The sequence below is a fragment of the Anguilla anguilla genome, chromosome 10, assembly GCF_013347855.1.
Source record: "Anguilla anguilla isolate fAngAng1 chromosome 10, fAngAng1.pri, whole genome shotgun sequence".
Lineage (NCBI taxonomy): Eukaryota > Metazoa > Chordata > Actinopteri > Anguilliformes > Anguillidae > Anguilla > Anguilla anguilla.
Genome location: NC_049210.1, coordinates 41,508,847 through 41,527,209, shown reverse-complemented (window position 1 = coordinate 41,527,209; position 18,363 = coordinate 41,508,847). Strand labels below are relative to the sequence as shown.

General features: G+C 48.1%; 1 protein-coding gene across 1 annotated transcript in view; it reads right to left on the bottom strand.

Moving 5' to 3' along the window:
* Nucleotides 1–17,515, bottom strand: part of pgm5 (phosphoglucomutase 5) — a 26,093-nt gene extending 8,578 nt beyond the window's left edge. The window contains exons 1-7 of the mRNA XM_035379875.1: nucleotides 16,691–17,515; nucleotides 13,645–13,807; nucleotides 12,229–12,375; nucleotides 11,533–11,658; nucleotides 10,947–11,137; nucleotides 9,410–9,564; nucleotides 1,851–1,966 (exon numbers count right to left, since the gene is read on the bottom strand). Of these exons, the coding sequence (XP_035235766.1) occupies nucleotides 1,851–1,966; nucleotides 9,410–9,564; nucleotides 10,947–11,137; nucleotides 11,533–11,658; nucleotides 12,229–12,375; nucleotides 13,645–13,807; nucleotides 16,691–16,948 (1,156 nt within the window). The 5' untranslated portion in view covers nucleotides 16,949–17,515. The remainder of the gene's footprint in view (nucleotides 1–1,850; nucleotides 1,967–9,409; nucleotides 9,565–10,946; nucleotides 11,138–11,532; nucleotides 11,659–12,228; nucleotides 12,376–13,644; nucleotides 13,808–16,690) is intronic.
* Between the last annotated feature and the right edge of the window lie 848 nt (nucleotides 17,516–18,363).

The window sequence follows — 18,363 nt, the reverse complement described above, 5'->3', positions numbered from 1 at the left end:
TCTGGGAACCGCCCGTACGCATGCGCGCACACGCGCGTCGCTGGTCATGCCAAGCGCCAAATTTATCGTCTTACAAACACCTCCGGCGTCTACCGCGTGGTTTTGACCCCGGTCACGGATACTCATGATGTCATGTGGAGCCGTCACCGTTTTATAAACACGGCCGATGAGTCACACACATTATTACTGACCTTGTGTCCACTAATGATGATGTCATATGCATTATTCATGACCCCGAGACTACAAGCACTGCCAACAGTGATGATGTCACAAATGTTGCCGGTGATGTGGCACGCACTGCTTTATCTGAATTTCGAGTGATTGATTAGTGGTGAGCATAAGGGATTCGAAACGTTTGGAACAAACGCTATCATAGAAAGCAAGTAATAGCTCTCATTGTAAACTGTAAATGCCATTTCAACATAAAAAATACATCTTTTGTTTCCCTGCCAACACACGCCGCCCCCCCTGCCCCCCCTCCCGGGGACAGCCGCCAGAAATCCTTTAATATCAGGTAAAGACGATAAGCAGCTGTATTATGTTTCAAATCACAAATGTTTATAGACTCAAGTGTTTACAGACACAGACTCTGGGACCGGAGTTGTGGGCAGGAACTCACTTTGGGTGGGGGGGTTTGAGGTTCCCGACTAAAGCAAAGGAGTTTGGAAAGGATGAAACTGTCAATGTGGGGGGGGGCAGGGGATGCTAGAGATGACCCGTCAAACGGGGGGGGGGGGGGGGGGGCGGGGGGGCGGGGGGGTGAAGAGTATGTTTTCAGTTTTCTGGCAATCATCGTCTGCATGCATTTGCAGTTCCGCGGAGGTGGTTGGTGAAGGGGGGGGGGGGGGGGGTTTGCCTCCGAGCCTTCTGGGATACCAGAAGCAGAACTCTTGAGTTTGCGATGATTTAGTGCGGCAGGTTCAGCTCTGGCTCTTGCCTTAAATAGGCCGAGGACCGAGGACGAACTTCAGATTTAAACCCCCCCCCCCCCACCGAAAAGGGAGATTCCTGCTACAGCCGTGGAACAGCGGACGCCTCAAACAGAGCTTCTCTCATTCCTTGAGTGGCCGCCAGCCAGGGAGGATTCTGGGTAATATCCACCATCCTCCACCCCCCCCTCCTCCCCCACCCCCCCCAGGCCTCCCTTCCTTTTATAGCAGAAGAATGGCTGTTATTTACAATAGCACATAGCCATTCGGCCGTGACGCTTCCTGTGAAAGTTGGTAATGCGCTGCTGGGGAGTCTGATAAATATAGGGCCTCTGTAAGAGCTAAGCAGGTTCAGAGAGGGTGCAGGAAGCAGTGTAATGAGGTGGTACAGTACAGTGTGGTATAAAGAGCCGGGATTCACATGAAAGCCAGTGTCCCGATGTGGTAGTTACACACAGAGCGATGCAGACTGAGCAGGTGTGTGAGATATGGCAGGTGTGTGAAATGTGTGTCAGGTATCCGAAGCTCTCCAAAGCTCAGCGAGCACGGAAACAGGGGTGTGAGAGGGGACAGGTGTGTGAGCTCTTATGGGTGTGTGAACCGAGTCATGTGTGGTGAGTTGGCTACAGGTGTACGAGTCCTCTCCAGGTGTGTAAGGTATAACAGGTGTGTGAGTCCTCTCCAGGTGTGTCAGGTGTGACAGGTGTGTGAGTCCTCTCCAGGTGTGTGAGCTGTGACAGGTGTGTGAGTCCTCTCCAGGTGTGTGAGGTGTGACAGGTGTATGAGTCCTCTCCAGGTGTGTCAGGTGTGACAGGTGTGTGAGCCCTCTCCAGGTGTGTGACAGGTGTGTGAGCCCTCTCCAGGTGTGTGAGGTGTGACAGGTGTGTGAGTCCTCTCCAGGTGTGTGAGGTGTGTGCTCACTTGTTCCGAAGCTCTCCTCGCCACACAGTGAACATCTCCCAGAATCCATCAGGTTCCCAAAGAACCTCCAGCCGGCAGGTGTCTCGTACAGCGCCACCTTCAGGGACTTGGCCACCCTGCAGACATCAGAGGGAGAGTTAGGAGCCAGAATCACCCTGCACCAACTCTACAGCACTGACCAAAAACTCTGGCCACCAACAGACCTCGTACTGCAGACCCATCCTGCACCAACTCTACAGCACTGACCAAAAACTCTGACCACCAACAGACCTCATACTACAGATTACAGACTCATTCTGCATAAACTGAACATCACTGACCCAAAAAACACTGACCATCAACAGACCTCGTACTGCAGACTCATCCTGCACCAACTCTACTGCACTGACCAAAAACACTGACTGCAAACAGACCTCATACTACAGACTACAGACTCAGTCTGCAATAACTCAACAGCAGTGACTGAAAAAAACACTGACCACAGACCTCCTGCTGTAAGATCTAAACATGGACCCAGCCAAAAGAAACCAAAAGCACACTGAGCCGATATTTATATATGTATATATATATATATATACTCCCTATTTATGGCGAGTTGATCATGATTCCAAGTTGGCGTAGTTGAACTACACAAGTAGACAAGTAGGTTATATAACAAGCCCAAGCCCATAACTCTGCTATGCACACATACACTCATTCTCCCCCTGCCCTGTAGCAGAATACAAGCTGACTCCAGTTTTTTTTTTTGTAGTTTTTTTTTTGTAATGTTTTTTTTATGCTCAGGGGTACGGAGCCAGAACAGCGTCGGACCAACTTCCTTCGTGGCTTTGAACGTCGAGCGGCGAACCCATCCGTCATAATTTCTGGAGGCCGTGCAGCCAGGAAAGCGAGGCCTCCCGGATCACCCTGAAGACGAAGGACAGGGCCTGGGACGTTAGCCACGTACCTCCGTTGCTCAGCGATGTTTATATCGGCCAGCCGGGACGCCAGCGACTCCGCGTTCCAAAAAAAACGCCGAGCGGTTATTCGACAATTCTCTTGCGGCCGGTTGCCCCGGCCCGAAAAGCCCTCGACGACCTGACCGAGCGGTCACGCAGACCGGCGAAACAATTTGTGTCAGTGTGTCGTTTTTTTAATAAAATCTTCCCCCAGGGAAGACGAAGTAACCATGGGAAGCGGCGCTGGAGGTCCAGCAGGGGGTGGTGTGCTCCCTCTGGACCGAGCATTAAAAAAAGTACTGCTCCAGTTCAGTGATGGGAAACGTAGTTTTTTTATGATGAGTGTGGACCTTGGGGAGCAGCAGGATGTGCTGGCTTTCATTTTCACTTCCAAATCAGGCCATTTCAGACCCAAGACATCAGGCGAGGCGAGTTAGCTGCGTTGCCGACTCCTTTAATCGAATAACTAAGCTTTGAGTAACAATGAAAGCCAGCGCTCTCCCTGTGGCATTCCAAAGGCAAGAGTGAACACCCCTGCTTTTAACTCTCGCTCTCCCTCTCACACACAGGGAACTGACTCGCCTGAAGCAGGCAGGTTCAGGCACCGCAGAACAGGACAAAATGTACGTCCAATCGGCTTCTTCTAGAACGCCCAATGAGAGAGGGCGGAGGGAAATGATTCTCACTGATTCACAGAGAAAGAAGCAGGACCCTTGACTACCTTTGGCTTAGATTTCTCTCTTTACCTCCCTTGCTCTTTTCCTCGCCCTCTCTCTCCCACCCTCCCTCTCTTCCATTTCTCTCTCTCTCGCTCTCTCCTTCTCTGCACACGGGCTAGCCCGGCCAGTTTGGGTCTTGGAAAGGAGAGGTAACAGCGTTGCCCTTTGACCTTTGAAATAAAGCAATCCCAGGGAAGCTCCGCACGTCCAATAACTTAATAAGGAAAAAACAGCAGGAATCACCCTCCAGAGACTGCGCCATGCGCTTAAATAGACACTGAGAGAGAGAGAGAGAGAGGGCAGAGAGAGAGGGAGAGAGAGAGAGAGAGAGAGGGCAGAGAAAGAGAGAGGGCAGATTAAGTGTGAGAGAGTAAGAGAGAGGGAGAGAGGGGAGAAACAGAGGGAGGAGAAAGAGTAGGAGAGAGGGAGGGAGAGAAGCCAAGTTTACATGCTGTTTGGCTACACTCCCCAAAGTAAACTGCAGACTGCCACTATCACCAAGAGTCCATTACCCATATCAGATAGATTTAAATGGGGAGGGAAAGAGAACCAGAGGCTTCTTCACTGGAAACCCCCATTAAGATTAACCTATATGGTTAGGCCACCTGAGCCCCACCCCCCACCCCCCCCCAAACACACACATCTCCCATGCGCTGTCCATGAACAACACCTTACAAATCCGTGAGGGGGAGAGCCAATCAAAGCACAGCGTGGTTTGCCCTCCCCTCAAGAGCAGCGTCGTTCATTGTTGCAACATTTTAGCTTTCTGTTTCGAACCAAAATGACCTATAAAGACTTGTATTATGGAAAACAAGCCTTCCTTAAATTCAGCTGACTTAACTACATTAGCATGCAGTAAACTACATTGAGCTTTGATTGCATCATCCCCCCCTGGGTCCACAGTAAACATAAACTCCCTTCACATAAACACATGTGTACACAGGGAGAGATTCAATCCTTCATATTTTACATTTATTATATTAACAGTACATGTGTAATATATAACATTACAAGCATAAGTATACACAGACACACACACTCAAACACACCACACACACACACACATGTATTAAACTGCGAACATTAGAAAACCACAGCAATAAATATATGCAGAATACATACATACTATATGTCAAATACATGTAAAACTATAATAATACGTAATAACCATCCACTTCATGTTAAATGAGCAGATTAAAGCCTGTTATTACAGTCTGTGACACAGCTTGGCCTGTGAATGTCTATCTGTAAATCTTTAAAAGCACTAAAATGAAGAATGTCTGTTAAACTGATTTGTCATCCTAGGGTTGGTTTTGCCCACATATCTGAGAGGTCGCAAGGGTCTGTCAAAACATAACTGTTTATTGTCCCTCTCCACCACCGATGGTGGAAATAAACACGCTGAACTTTATCTGTAAAACTCAGGTATTTATGTTGCCTGCGCTCCAGCTCACACAGACATCCCTAGTAAGGAAACGTCCTAAAAAACTGAGCCTTGGAACAGAAAATGAGAGGAAAATTAAGATGTTGTCGGACTCTGAGATTACGGCATCGCCCCCCGCGGGGGCCTTGGCAGGGGGAGGAAGGGCTTTTTGGCAGACAGACCAGCAGCACCAGCAGCAGGATAATGCCAGGAAAAGGCACTATAAAGCTGAAGGTAACCTGGGGTCAGCTCTCTCTCTCTCTCTCTCCCCTAACCATCACAATGCTCAGGCATAGATGTGCCTCAAATACTTCAAAGGCAACTATCGCACATAACCGTCAAATTTAAATCGTGAGGCATTTTACTGATCCAATTCAGGTTTATGTACCTTTGACTAAGGCACTTGGGACTTGAACCTGCAACCTCTGTGACACAAACCCAGAAACTTAACTGCCACTCTATGCCATTTCACCCATCCTCTGTATGTCTGCATAGAAGCTCCCTGTTCGGGGAGTCTCGTGGCATAGCCTGTAGAGCACGGACCACGTGCTCATTATGAGCTGCAGACATAGTCACATGACTCTCCCTGTCTCTCGTTCCTCATTCTTCCTCCCCCTCCACACTGTCCTGCCCAATAAAGCTGAAAAAATATATATATATTTTTTTTAAATAGTTCCCTATTCATGAATCCACACTGCTGTCTGTCTCCCTATCCATTGTGTTATAAACTGGGATGGTCTGCGTTGGTCATGCCCTTATCTGAATGGTCAGAAGGAGCTGGCCAATCAGAACGCCCCTCGGCTGTGACCATATCAGCAGAGGAAAAAAGCTGAGCGGACGTTTGGCGGCTGGAGCGCCCCGTCGGTGTGTCCCTGACTCCAGAGAGACGGGTCGGGACGTCCCGCAGGGGGGGAACGGCGACCCGTGGCTCCACCGTAATCCTCGAGGCCCCCGCTGGCGAAGGGCGGCGGGATTTAAGAACAGGTGGCGGGGCTCAGAAATACCCCCCACACCGCCCCCCCCTCTCCCCCCCCCTCCCCTCTCCTCCCCAAAGCAGGCCCCCTCTGTCTGTCCCCCCCCTTCAGCACTGGCTGAACAAATGGCTCACAGGTGAGAACAGAAGCACATTGACGGGCTTAAGTAGGTTCAGGGACTGTACAAAAAAACGACATGAGTTATAAGCCTACATGTCACACATGATCAACGCACACGCATAATATACATATTGCAGAAATATCACCTCACCCAATGGACGCTGGGATAGGCTCCAGCACCCCCCGCTACCCTGCTCAGGATAAGCAGGTATAGATAATAGATGGATGGATGGATGGATGGACAAATATCTACGCATGCAGATCCATCATGAACATTATGTAAGAAGATTGCATAACGATTGGAGGCCTCCCTGAGTGACAAAGCAGTCCAGTGCAGCTCCAGGGAATTTCGAGTCAAGTTCTTTCCAGTGTACATCCTGGTAACAGGCACAACAACAGCCCCCGTCTGCCCTCAACACCACACCCCCCCCCCCCCCCCCCGCCATCAAAACTCCACCCCCCCAACCCCCCCACCACCCCTCGCTCGCTCGCTGACCAGCAGATGTTTCCTTATGCGTCCTTGGCCCCCGGGCCGTTCCATCTCAGTTAAAAACTCACGGCCCTGCCCTAACCCCCCCACACCCCTTCACCCCCCCCCCCCACCCCACCCAGGCACAACAGCTCCTTCCTGCCAAGAATAAAATGTCACACGTCTTTATCCCATCATCCCTTGTGTTCTGGGGTGGGGGGGGGGAACTGAAAAGTTCTGGACTAAAAAGTTTGCTTTGGCTACTATTTTAAGGGGGGCCACAGAGACTGCATATGTACATGGCTCCATTGAAATAATTTATAGGGCCGCTGGCTGGCTCGTCCTGTTACAGGCCGGGCCTGGGTTCCCTTCTCCTCCCTTAAGGGCCTGTTCTGGGTGACAAGGACTGGGAGCACAAAAAAGTGTGTGAGCTCCGCATTTTTACACAAGATTACACTGGTGACAGCGCATACACATGTGAGCAATGTTTCTCTCTCTTCCACTGAGATCCTGCTTTCCGTGAGGATAACATCAGCCAGCAAACAGGAAGTCAGCTCTTTTTCAACATTGTTATTGCACCTCCACACACACACACACACACTCATGCACACACACACACACACACTCATGCACGCACACATACACACACTCATGCACGCACACACACAGACCATCACAATTGCCAAGTCCCTCTTGGGTGACCTACCTCAACCCGAGAACAAGCCCAATGAAACTATCTGCACCGACACCTTTTTCTGCACCATAGAATAATCGTAAATACTGTCCAATGAGAGTCCATAATCTAAGACGGCCTGTGACCTTAATTTACTCACATAACAGCAGCACTCGATGACTTTTTACATACATGAACCACTGGAGGAGGAGGGGCCGATTTTTATATACGTGCTAGCCCATGCATTGTGTGTGTGTGTGTGTGTGGGTGTGCGTGTGTGTGTGCGTGTGTGTGTGTGTGTGTGTGTGTGTGTGTGTGTGTGTGTGTGTGTGTGCATGTACAGTAACTGCCTGACAGCACAAACCGCATTACGGTGGGACGGGGCAGAACCCAAATCAGACGTGAGGTCATTTCCGAGCCGGCTGCCAGCGCTAACGCTTCCGAGCCGCCCCGCTGCCACCCCTCTCTCTCTCTCCTGTTACCGCCCGTTTCCCTGCCAACCGCCCGTTTCCCTGCCAACCTCGCCGCGGGCGACGAACGCTTTCCGTCGCTGGAAAAGTGGGTCAGGGCCAGCGCCCCCCCCCCCCCCCCCCCGCGCTACGCCACGTCGCGCCTCTTAGCGAGCGCTTCTACCAGAGACGCCGCCGCCGCCGCAGCCCCTAATGCAGACAGGAAGGCTAACCGCTATACCGCTAATGCGCTAAAAACGTCACCGGCCAAATCGACCAGGAGTTCATCTGCACGCAATACGAACGGACGTAATGCCACTTATTTACGCGGTCTGTTCACTTATTGGACGTCAAACTCCGCATAATGTCAATGATATTTCCCTTTATCCATGCAGAGATGCAATTATTTATAGATATTCACAGAAGCAAATTCAGTACCTTTCCGGAAAGTTCTCACACCTAGCTAGTCAAACTACAGTGCCACACTATCATTCCTAAAAGCACTGGGTATGACATGAATGCATACTAAATATGCGCTCTGTAATAATTCAAGCTGTCATGAATGCAGGAGGGATTTCTGTATAATGGGGTGATTATATAAGGGGGTGGTTGGGGGGGGCTGGGCGGGGTTATTTTGGGAACCCCTGCACTCCATGCTAGGCTCAGCCTTTGAGATCATTTAGTTATTCATAGAGGATGAGTCTTTGACAAAGACTGTTCCCTGGATCCTCCCCCCCTGTTCCTAATGCTTTTCAGTACAAGACCAATGCCAAAGGGAGGGAGGGGTATTTGTGGCGTAAGGGGGTAGAGGTCGCAGAGGGGTGTGTGGTTGGGAGCCGGGGGGCGTGTTATGACATTTTCTCCAAAAACCGTCAGCCCCCAGTTTGATCAGGCTCCTCTGTAAGATGACTGTACTGACGGGCGTTAGGGACTGGTTCTGACCCAACAGTCCATTAAGTCAGGTTTCTTCAGAACCCCATTAATCACGTCCGCTCCCTCCTCGCCAGTTTGGCACATCAGCACGTCTCCACGTTCCCTTGACGGGCACAGAGCAGCAAGGGCTTCTGGGAAAACTGCTACGGAACGCTAATGACGTGTGAGAACCAGAGGTCTGACTCATACCCTCCCTAAAAACCAAACCCCACTCACAGTCCCTTCCGTCTCTCTCTCAGCACCTACGATGGGACGGGACACCCTCTCACCAGACCACAGACACCTAAGAAAGGCCACAGACGCACACTGCTGTCAGTCAGTAGCCCTGCACAGCTGCACTGCTGGCCTGTGAGTCATAGACCCCTGTTTAAAGCACCCCCTCCCCCCCAACTACCCGCCCCCTTCCCCCCGTCCTCAGCGGGTGCAAGGCCCAGTCTATAATCAACCGCCAGGGGACCGGGAGGCTTCTGTCCTTAGATCACCCCCCTTACTTACACACATAATGGTCTCTTCCACCACTAACGCCCAGTGCCTCCATCTAGGGAGCCTGAACCATTCTCATTCCAGTAGGGGGGTTTCCCAGTGACTGGGAATACTTCACTTTTAACAGTTAAAGTTCATCCCACCTATCCCAGAAGAGGGAGAGGGAGAGGGAGAGGGGGGGGGGCAGAGAAAGTGATTCAGGGGGTGGGGTGGTAAATGAAGAGTTGTATGTGTTTGTAGATGTGGGCATCTCCATCGGGAATGTGAGTTAACAAATGAAAGGGCACATGGATGATGTACAGTATATATATCTGTACTCCCATCAAAAGCTCGCAGCCATGTACTACCCACTCCTGACCTCCAGAGGGAGCCGCGTACCTGTCGAGGGCGGTGCTGGTGGGCATGCTCCTGGCGAAGCCGCGTATCCCCATCTGCCTGAAGTACGGGATGCAGGAGAGGTTGGCGGCTAGTACCGCCAAGGAGTCCGACGGGTTCACGAAAAATCCATTCTGACCGAGGATCATGTATCGGTCCTGCAAGTGGGGACAGTTAAATAACTGTTACTATTTATTTAATTAAATCTGAAATCTACTGAATATTCAGTCACCATGACTTGCTGGAAAATCCTTCCTCCAAACATTGGGATGAGAGTATTCTATATGACAACTCCTTTTAATTGTGATTGTGAGTATGCTATATATGCAACACCCCTGAATTGTGATGGTGAGTATGCTATATATGCAGCTCTCCAGATTTCTGATTGTGAGTATACTATATATGCAACTCCCTGAATTGTGAGTGTGAGTGTGCATTTTGAAGCAGATACAAGCGTTTCCATCGGGAAATGTTGTGGAAATTTGGAACCAACAAAGCCGCTGTAAAACACAGACATTTCGCCGACTGCCAGTGCCAGATCAAAACCGTAGCTACGGAAACCGTGCCGGAGAAACACGAAACGGAAATGGCTGAGTGACTCGTCTGTCTTTCTCAGAGACTAACAGTGCCGCCACTGAACATCCCCACTGGTCCGTTCAGGGGTCAGAATGTTCCAGCAAAACAAATTAATTCGGACGCCAGGCCTGAATTATTGCTATGGAGGCGAATCTGCGCATCCTGAGAACCAGAATCAACAGTCGCACTCTCCAAATAAGCGCGTTAGCCAAGGGAACCGACAATAAAGCGCATTACTGGCGACCAGACAAAGAGACGGTTACCGGATTCAGTTAAATCTGTGTGTTGTTACTAGTATTGTATATACAACTAATCTAACCAGATGTAACTGCAACTAATCTGATGTAACTTCATTCATGTTTGTTCATCCTTATAGCTCTAAACGTCCGCTCCGCTTGGCAAACCAGTCTTCCAATTTTGGCAATGCATTACATTTCCCATAAAGTAGTTTACCAACATCTCACAGGCATCATAGACGAATAATTTACGAAGAACTAAGGGAGTTCGAGGGAAACAGAAAATCGTAAAGATAACATCAAGTCGCCAGAAGCACGAACGCCAATGAACAAATATTTTTCACGTTGAGAAGTAGCAGAGTTTTTCCCACATTAATCATCAGGCATAATTTGCCTAAATCTCAGGAATGCTAACTCAAACAGGCTATTAAACATACTGTGCACTGAGCAGTTGTCTTATTGCCTGAAAATAGTCAAACTGGCCGGATGAGATTGCGCACAAGTTTAGAATCCTGTTTAGTTCATCTTATTTAATTATATTGAAGAATGTGTAAAGTATATTGAAGTAAAGTAAACCAGAAATGATTATAAATGTGTTTAGTCTCTTTAGGCCAGAAATAAGTGAACACAGCCTAGCAAAGCTCATGGATAGGCTGCTGCTGGTGCTAAATTTGTCTGTTGGGTGAATGTTCTGCTTTCAAAACATGGTGGAGGTGGGTGACAGTTACCCCATCGGCGTCAAAAGCGGCGCCCAGGCCAAAGTCTCCGCCCTTCATGGACTCCACCAGACCGGTGGCGTGGGTGAGGGTGGGGTTGGGGTGCTGGCCCCCAAAGTCCTCCAGGGGGACGCAGTTGACGGCAGAGTTGGCGGGGGCCCCGAGCTCGTCGCACAGGATCCTCCTGACGTAGGGCCCCATCACTACGGCAACAGGACGGATCTGTGAGACCGTGAGGTACGTACATGCACACACACGCACGCACATGCACACACACTTACTCACACACACACTTGTAGACTCTCACACATAATCGTGCAAACAGTCGCAGTGACACACACATGCGCTGAAAGAAAGAATATACATGCATGTGCACACCTGCATGAAACCCTGCACACAAGCTCACAACAAATAAAAAACCAATACACAGAAAAACCTGTCATTTTGTCATGACTTAGTATCCACACTTTCCCTCTCATATTCACAAACACACACACACACACACACACACACACGCACGCACACACACTAATGTGGGCACAGCCCTAACAGTAGGAATACGCTTTAAAGAACCGGGAGGTTTGGTGTTCGGACCGACCCCCATGCATGGCATCTATCCGGATCTTCAGCTGATCCGGGCCGGTCAGCAGCCCCTTGATGGCTCCGAAGTCGAAGATCCCACGCAGCAGGTTCAGGTACACCTCCACAGAGTCCACTATCTCCACTAAAAAAAACCAAAACAAAACAAAAGCATGGCTTGCTCCACAGAGTCCACTATCTCCACTAAAAAACGAAACAAAACAAAAGCATGGCTTGCTCCACAGAGTCCACTATCTCCACTAAAAAACAAAACAAAAGCATGGCTTGGTAAATGGACTGCATTTATATAGCGCTTTTATCCAAAGCGCTTTACAATTGATGCCTCTCATTCGCCAGAGCAGTTAGGGGTTAGGTGTCTTGCTCAAGGACACTTCGACACGCCCAGGGCGGGGTTTGAACTGGCAACCCTCCGACTGCCAGACAATCGGTCTTACCGACTGAGCTATGTCGGCTTGCATTAGCTTCCCTCTACTGTAAGTGCAATATATGATTTTTTTTTCATTTTATTTTTTTTAGAAATGTCAGATTAAATAAAGCATTGGACTTCAAAAAAAAATTAAATGCTGACTTGCATTCCTCCCAAAAATGGCCCTGGTTATGCATCCCGTGTTCTACAGTATGTGCAAAAAAAAAAAAACAATTTTGATTGGCCCACGGACAGAGGGGAGGCCCCTGACTGGACGCTTCTCTTCACCTCTGAAGGGTTTGAACTTGTTCTCCAGGTCGAACTCCTGGCGGCCGAGCCGGGAGAGGTCGATGCGGAGGTCCGGGCAGATGGCAAACTCCTCCAGCGTCCGGCTGACCTGGTGAATCCGGTCCATCACCGTGTCCGGAGACGGGCCTGAACAGAGGGCACAGACAGCATGATGACACCTGGGTGCACCTGGACAAGGTGTGTGGTTTTGCAGACCACCGCATTAAACGATGAACACCCGCCTTCCGGACAAAGCCTCAGCCACAGATCCTGTAGACATACCAGATACTCAACTCTGTATTCTGTACACTAAAAGTTCTGTCTCCCAGCAAAAAACATTCACTAAAACCACAGAGATACAATACTATTGGTCTCATGCCTACATCTGGGAACACAATCAGCGTGATGCAGGGTTGCAGGTTTGAATCCAGCTTTGTAGGCACAGCACACAGTCCTAATGGGCTTAATCAAACATCCAGCCATACAGAATGCTGAAGGTAAGCCTTTTAAAAACATAGTACAATGTGGAACTTCCCTCATATCTCTGCTCTCTGGTCAGTGTCTGCTTTAAAACATAAAGCAGTTGCAGTCGTGCGCGGAGAATTTTCGCCCTGAAGGAAACGGAACCCAGCGGGCCCCGAGTGGCCCTCCTGCAAAGGCCAGTGACGCACGAGACAAACCCCACTTCGCTCTATTTATACGAGCGTAAGATTGCAGAGATTCCACCCGGAACCCCGGGAGCCACACAAATAGTCGCCTGGGAATATTCGAGGGCGGAAGGTTCGGTAATGGCGGAGCGACGGGCGCGTCTGGAACGCCGAAGCGCGGAACATTTAACCCTTCGATCAATCAACGGAGGGACCAATCAACCAATCAAATGTCACTGAATGTAGTGCAGTCAACCACAAAGCACTCAATGCTTACAGCAGAGAATCAGTACTAATTATAGGAGTGGACTGGATAAAACCGACTGGAAAGAAAGCTTGCATTCAATGACGAAGAACAAAACACCAGGAGTAACTGGCTTAAAAATAATTACATATATTCAATCTGGGTAGGTGTGTGAACAGAAAACAACACATTTTCTCTAGAGGTTGTGGACAAAACCTTTTTAAAAAATTAGACTAGCTCATAATTGTGGAAGTCGAAAATAGTGGAAGATTTCCACAGAATTTCCCAAATTGTTGAAGAGAGGATCATCAACCCTTTTTATGGTTTTATGGGGTTTTTTAATAGTTTATTTTAAATTGCTTTGAGACTCACACTGCATTAACATTTCCTTTTTTCCCTCTGCATTTCACTTAATTTTTTTAAGTTGCCATAAAAATGTGCCTAGAAATCGTGGACCTGTGCTGTATTACAAAGGAAGGGCGATGTTGAGGTCACATGGTCATAAACGCTCGCCTCCGTCCTCACCTCCGTTGGCCACGTTGAATTTGATCCCGAAGTCGCCGCCGGGACCTCCCGGGTTGTGGCTGGCCGTGAGGACGATCCCGCCGATGGCCTTGATCTTCCGGATGATGCAGGACACGGCCGGGGTGGACAGGATGCCGTTGTGACCGATGACCAGCCGGCCGATCTGCGGGAGAGACGCCGACATCCCAGTTCTGCGTACTTTTCAAATTGCGCTCATGATTACGGGTCGCAAACGCGTGTCGGTCCGGAGGCCAGGGGCGAGACCGACGATCGCGGTGAGCGTGACAGTAAATGGTAAATGGACTGCATTTATATAGCGCTTTTATCCAAAGCGCTTTACAATTGATGCCTTTCATTCGCCAGAGCAGTTAGGGGTTAGGTGTCTTGCTCAAGGACACTTCGACACGCCCAGGGCTGGGTTTGAACCGGCAACCCTCCGACTGCCAGACAATCGGCCTTACCTCCTGAGCTATGTCGCCCCACTATCCCACCGAGCAGATTTTTACTTGCACTTTGCTCGTGGAGAACCCAGACACTGGAGTAAATGGTTGATTGTACTGGCTGTAATATTTTGGGTGACAAAAGACTGAATATTTTACAACTGTGATTCAAACCCAAACCACAAATAACCACAGATAGAGGATATTAAACATTGTGTTTAGGTAGCAACCCCCCACAGCCGTAAGGCAGGATTCTGTGAGGACAGAAAGTTCAGGAAGGAACATACTTTTAGCAACCAGCAGTCGGAATGGTTAGCAACGGCTCACTGGCACCACAAGTTATTTTTGCTACCGTGACCAACTAGGTGAGAACTTGTTGAGCCTCCCTTGACAAGCACCCGGCCTTTTGGTGCATCGGGCTGACAGCTCTGGGTGGGATGCGTGTCGGAATGCGTGCTGTGCGTCTTTTGTGAAGGGATGCGGGTTCAAATAATGCTATGCTATGCCGGAATGGCACACTGAATTATCAAGTCATCCTCCTGACTGATTGACTCTCAACTACACTACATCCAAGCTATATCTATTGCAGGACCACGTGAAGGATTGGCGTGCAAGGTGTTTCTCTTTGAACACAAAGATTAGTCACTGTCTTTCTTTGGTTCTGTTCCCTTCTTATATTAATGTGTTGGATTACACCACAACAGCCCACTTCGAAGTCCTTCAAGGAAGGTTTTACTTGCTTTCTACAGTTGCAAAACTGCGATTGGCCGGCCACCTGAATTACATCAAAGTTTGACATTTCCAGAGGAAGCCAGCACGCGTTTGTTTAAAGCGCGCGCAGAGGCGCATGGCTGCCATATAAGGCGCAGAACTGACAGGGCCGTCTAAGGGAAGCCAGCGCGTGCAGTAAAAAATCCGCAGCTCCAGGGAGCAGTCTAAATAATTTGTAATCCACAGAGAAGCGTTCTATAAATAAAGACGTGACTAAATGCGTGTCAAATGCTATTATGAAGTTCTAGTCTACTCTATTTATCTGGAAATATAAAGGGGGAGGGGAGGAGGTACATGCCAGTGATACCTGTCAGTGCAATATAGGTTACACGATGTACCTCTGATTTGCAAAAGCACCATATCAGTACAATATACACACACCAATTCTGAAATTTAATGATACGGTTATATAAAAACGCATTTCGATACCAGAACTTAGGACGGTAATTAAGGAAATAATTGAGAGTTTTTATTTATTTATTCCAGCTTTAATTCTCCAGTAGGCTACTGGACTATATCCTCGCGACAGTTCCTCGTGCCCCAAGAGGTTGTTTTCGAAACAGGATAAACTTGGCATTCCATAGCACAAATAGGCTACCCAACGATAAACAAATAGCAGTACAGCGTCGTGGGATATCTGTGAGTGAGCGAGCCAGCCAGCCAGATACGGGTGCGGTCGCCCCTAGTCCTATTCTAGCGTTCGCAAAAGCTCGTTCTTTTATCAAGATGTGGAGCGAGTTTTCTTTAAATGTAACTTAAAAAGCGACGAAGTGGTCTGTATTATGTGTTATTTACATGATCATAATGCAAAAATGGCAAAAGGAGACCGAAGAAGAACGATACCATACCATGTCACTCATTGTTCCAAAGTGTATATGTCACATTTATTTATTTATTTATTTATTTATTTATTTATATATATATTTAATTAAATGTATGTTGGTTTATTTATTTATTTATGCGGATTCGCTTCGGTCTTGCCAATCAACCATCCGGCAACACAGCGTCTCATACGCTTCTAATCACAGACGGGCAGGCGACAGTGCAAAATATTTTAGCTGAATGATTAATTGAAATATTCCCACTTGGCAAGGAATCCTCACCGCCCTGTCCAAGCCGGAGGGAGGGAGTAAAGAAGGAGGGGGAAAACAGCGCTCATTCTGGAGGGGAGGATGGGAGAACAGAAAGGCACTGGACATTTCACCAATTATTTAAAACGTAATTCCTAAAGTCTGATGATTGTCGCGTTCGTTTTGAGCATTCGCTTAACGAAAATTTTTTGTTCAGTTTCAACTCCATTTCAATGCAATTCCGTTGTGTTTCTGTTCTAAGAGGTTGGCGTCTTGACGTACAAGCCTGGATACTCACCGCACCCCATCCCACCCCACCTCGACGGCCCTTCTAAACACCCACTGATATCCACTACAAGTGTTAGGTACCTATTCCTCTTTAAATCCACTTTATGGAGGCCCTTGAAAAAAATCTAAACATTCAGCTCCGCATAAACCGTGTTTGATTTTCAGCCACAAATCTACTGGCTTTTCAAGTAAAAATAATGTATTTTTAAAATGCCCAACAAAAAATAAAACTAAATCAAAGGCAAAGTTTTTCTATCAGTAGAACTGGGGGGGAAAGTATGTATGTTGTTAAAAAAAATACACCTAGCAAACAAATCATTGTACCTCTGTCGTTCAAAAAGGGGGCAACTGATAAATAAAATATTGCAAATAAACTTGCCGAACATTAATTAGTGGGTACTAGTCCCACTATCCAGTAAAAAGCTATTTAGTAGAGTACACTGCGCTCTTCATAATTCCCAAGTCCTTGGGTCTTACCCCGTTGGCAGCCGCCATTTGGACGACGACCTCGGTAGCGGTCCGACTGAAGTACCTGCCGTCGCTGCCCACCACCATGGTACAGCCCTGTCGGTCTCGCAGGTCGATGGAGGACAGCACGCTCTGGATGTAGTTTTGCAGGTAGTTTCTCCTGCTCTCGAACACCGCGGTCTTCTTCCTCAGACCGCTTGCGCCGGGTCTCTGGTCATCGTAAGGGGTCGTCTGGACGGTCAGCACGGGAATTGGATTCGTGTCCATCCTTTTTTTTTGTTATTATTATTTCTTTATTTTGGTCAGAACCAGCCGGGGTGCGAACGAAACTGTCCCTCGCTCAGCAGCTCTTCTTTGAGGTCCTATGTCACCTTCACAAAAAACTGAGAAAGCCAAAAACTATTACAACAGTCCACCGCCACCGTCCTCTTCTCTTCAAATCGCCTCACATTAGCTAGCAAAGCCACCGACGGTAGTTAACGGAACAGAATAGAAGTCCTTCAACAATATCTGAGAGTGGAGAACACAGGATCAACGCGCGGGCACTGTCGCGAGTTCCAGGGGGCGGAGAAGACCATAAAAGTGGCCTATTATTGCCTTGTAAGCTCGCTCTTTGGCAACAAGTGAGCGCCTTGACTCGTGTGCCTCTTGTACAGCAAAGAAATCTGAAGTGCGAGCTCTGTGGCCAGAGAGAAGCTAACTGAGAGCAAGTCTTCCGTTTGTCAACACCCCCCGTTTCATATAAGCCTTTCATCAAGGACAACAGCCTGCCAGAAAATTTCTGGGAGGGCCAAAAACGTTTGCAATCAGCTGCGAGCCGTGCCAAAAATAGCCAACTGAGCGCAGAGAGAATTGTGCATAGCGAACGCTGTAACTGGATGCGTTCTCTGTTCTCCCGAACACTTGTCATACCGAGTCAAACGTTGTCAGCGCGCGGCCACCGATGACAATCCACATCCTGTCATTCCAATAAGCAAAACAGAACAAAAACCGTCACTACCGATGATGACATTAAAGAACCGAAGCAGTGTGCGAAATCACGAGGCGGCAAAAGTAGGCTACTGCACTTAAACTTTATGATTCGATGGCAAACAGATTTTAAAAATTCAAGCGCATTTCCGTATAATAAATAAATTAGTAAAAACATTATCGGTTAAAGACATAAATATATATCTGCCCATCCCACCATCACCCGCATATCAGTATGCACATACTGATACGGAGCTGTATCGTTGCTGTTATTGAAATAGAAATGAAAGTAAAGAATAAAAATAAAGTAACCCATTATTTCTTTTCCAGTTTGCACAAGTACGAAGAGTGTGATTTTATTGGGCAAGAAAGTACTCCAAATAAGTACTGTAGGAAAAGTTTGGTCGATAGCACAACCTTGAGCTAGAAGACGCTATTACAACAGGAACTTTATCGGGCCAAAGTGACAGGTGGCATCATCACACCATGGATATATGAACATGGAAAATAAATAATTGTATTTTCACATATTTTGAGCGAATTCATGCTGACCACGGATATCCCACACTTGAACAGCAAGTAAAAACTTTATACGATACAATTAATACGTCACAATCAGTTTCGTAAACTCAACAACTTTCTATCGTTTAATTTTGTCCAAAAGTTAGAATACACTTTTGTACCACTGAAATTTGAAAAGGACAAGGTCATGA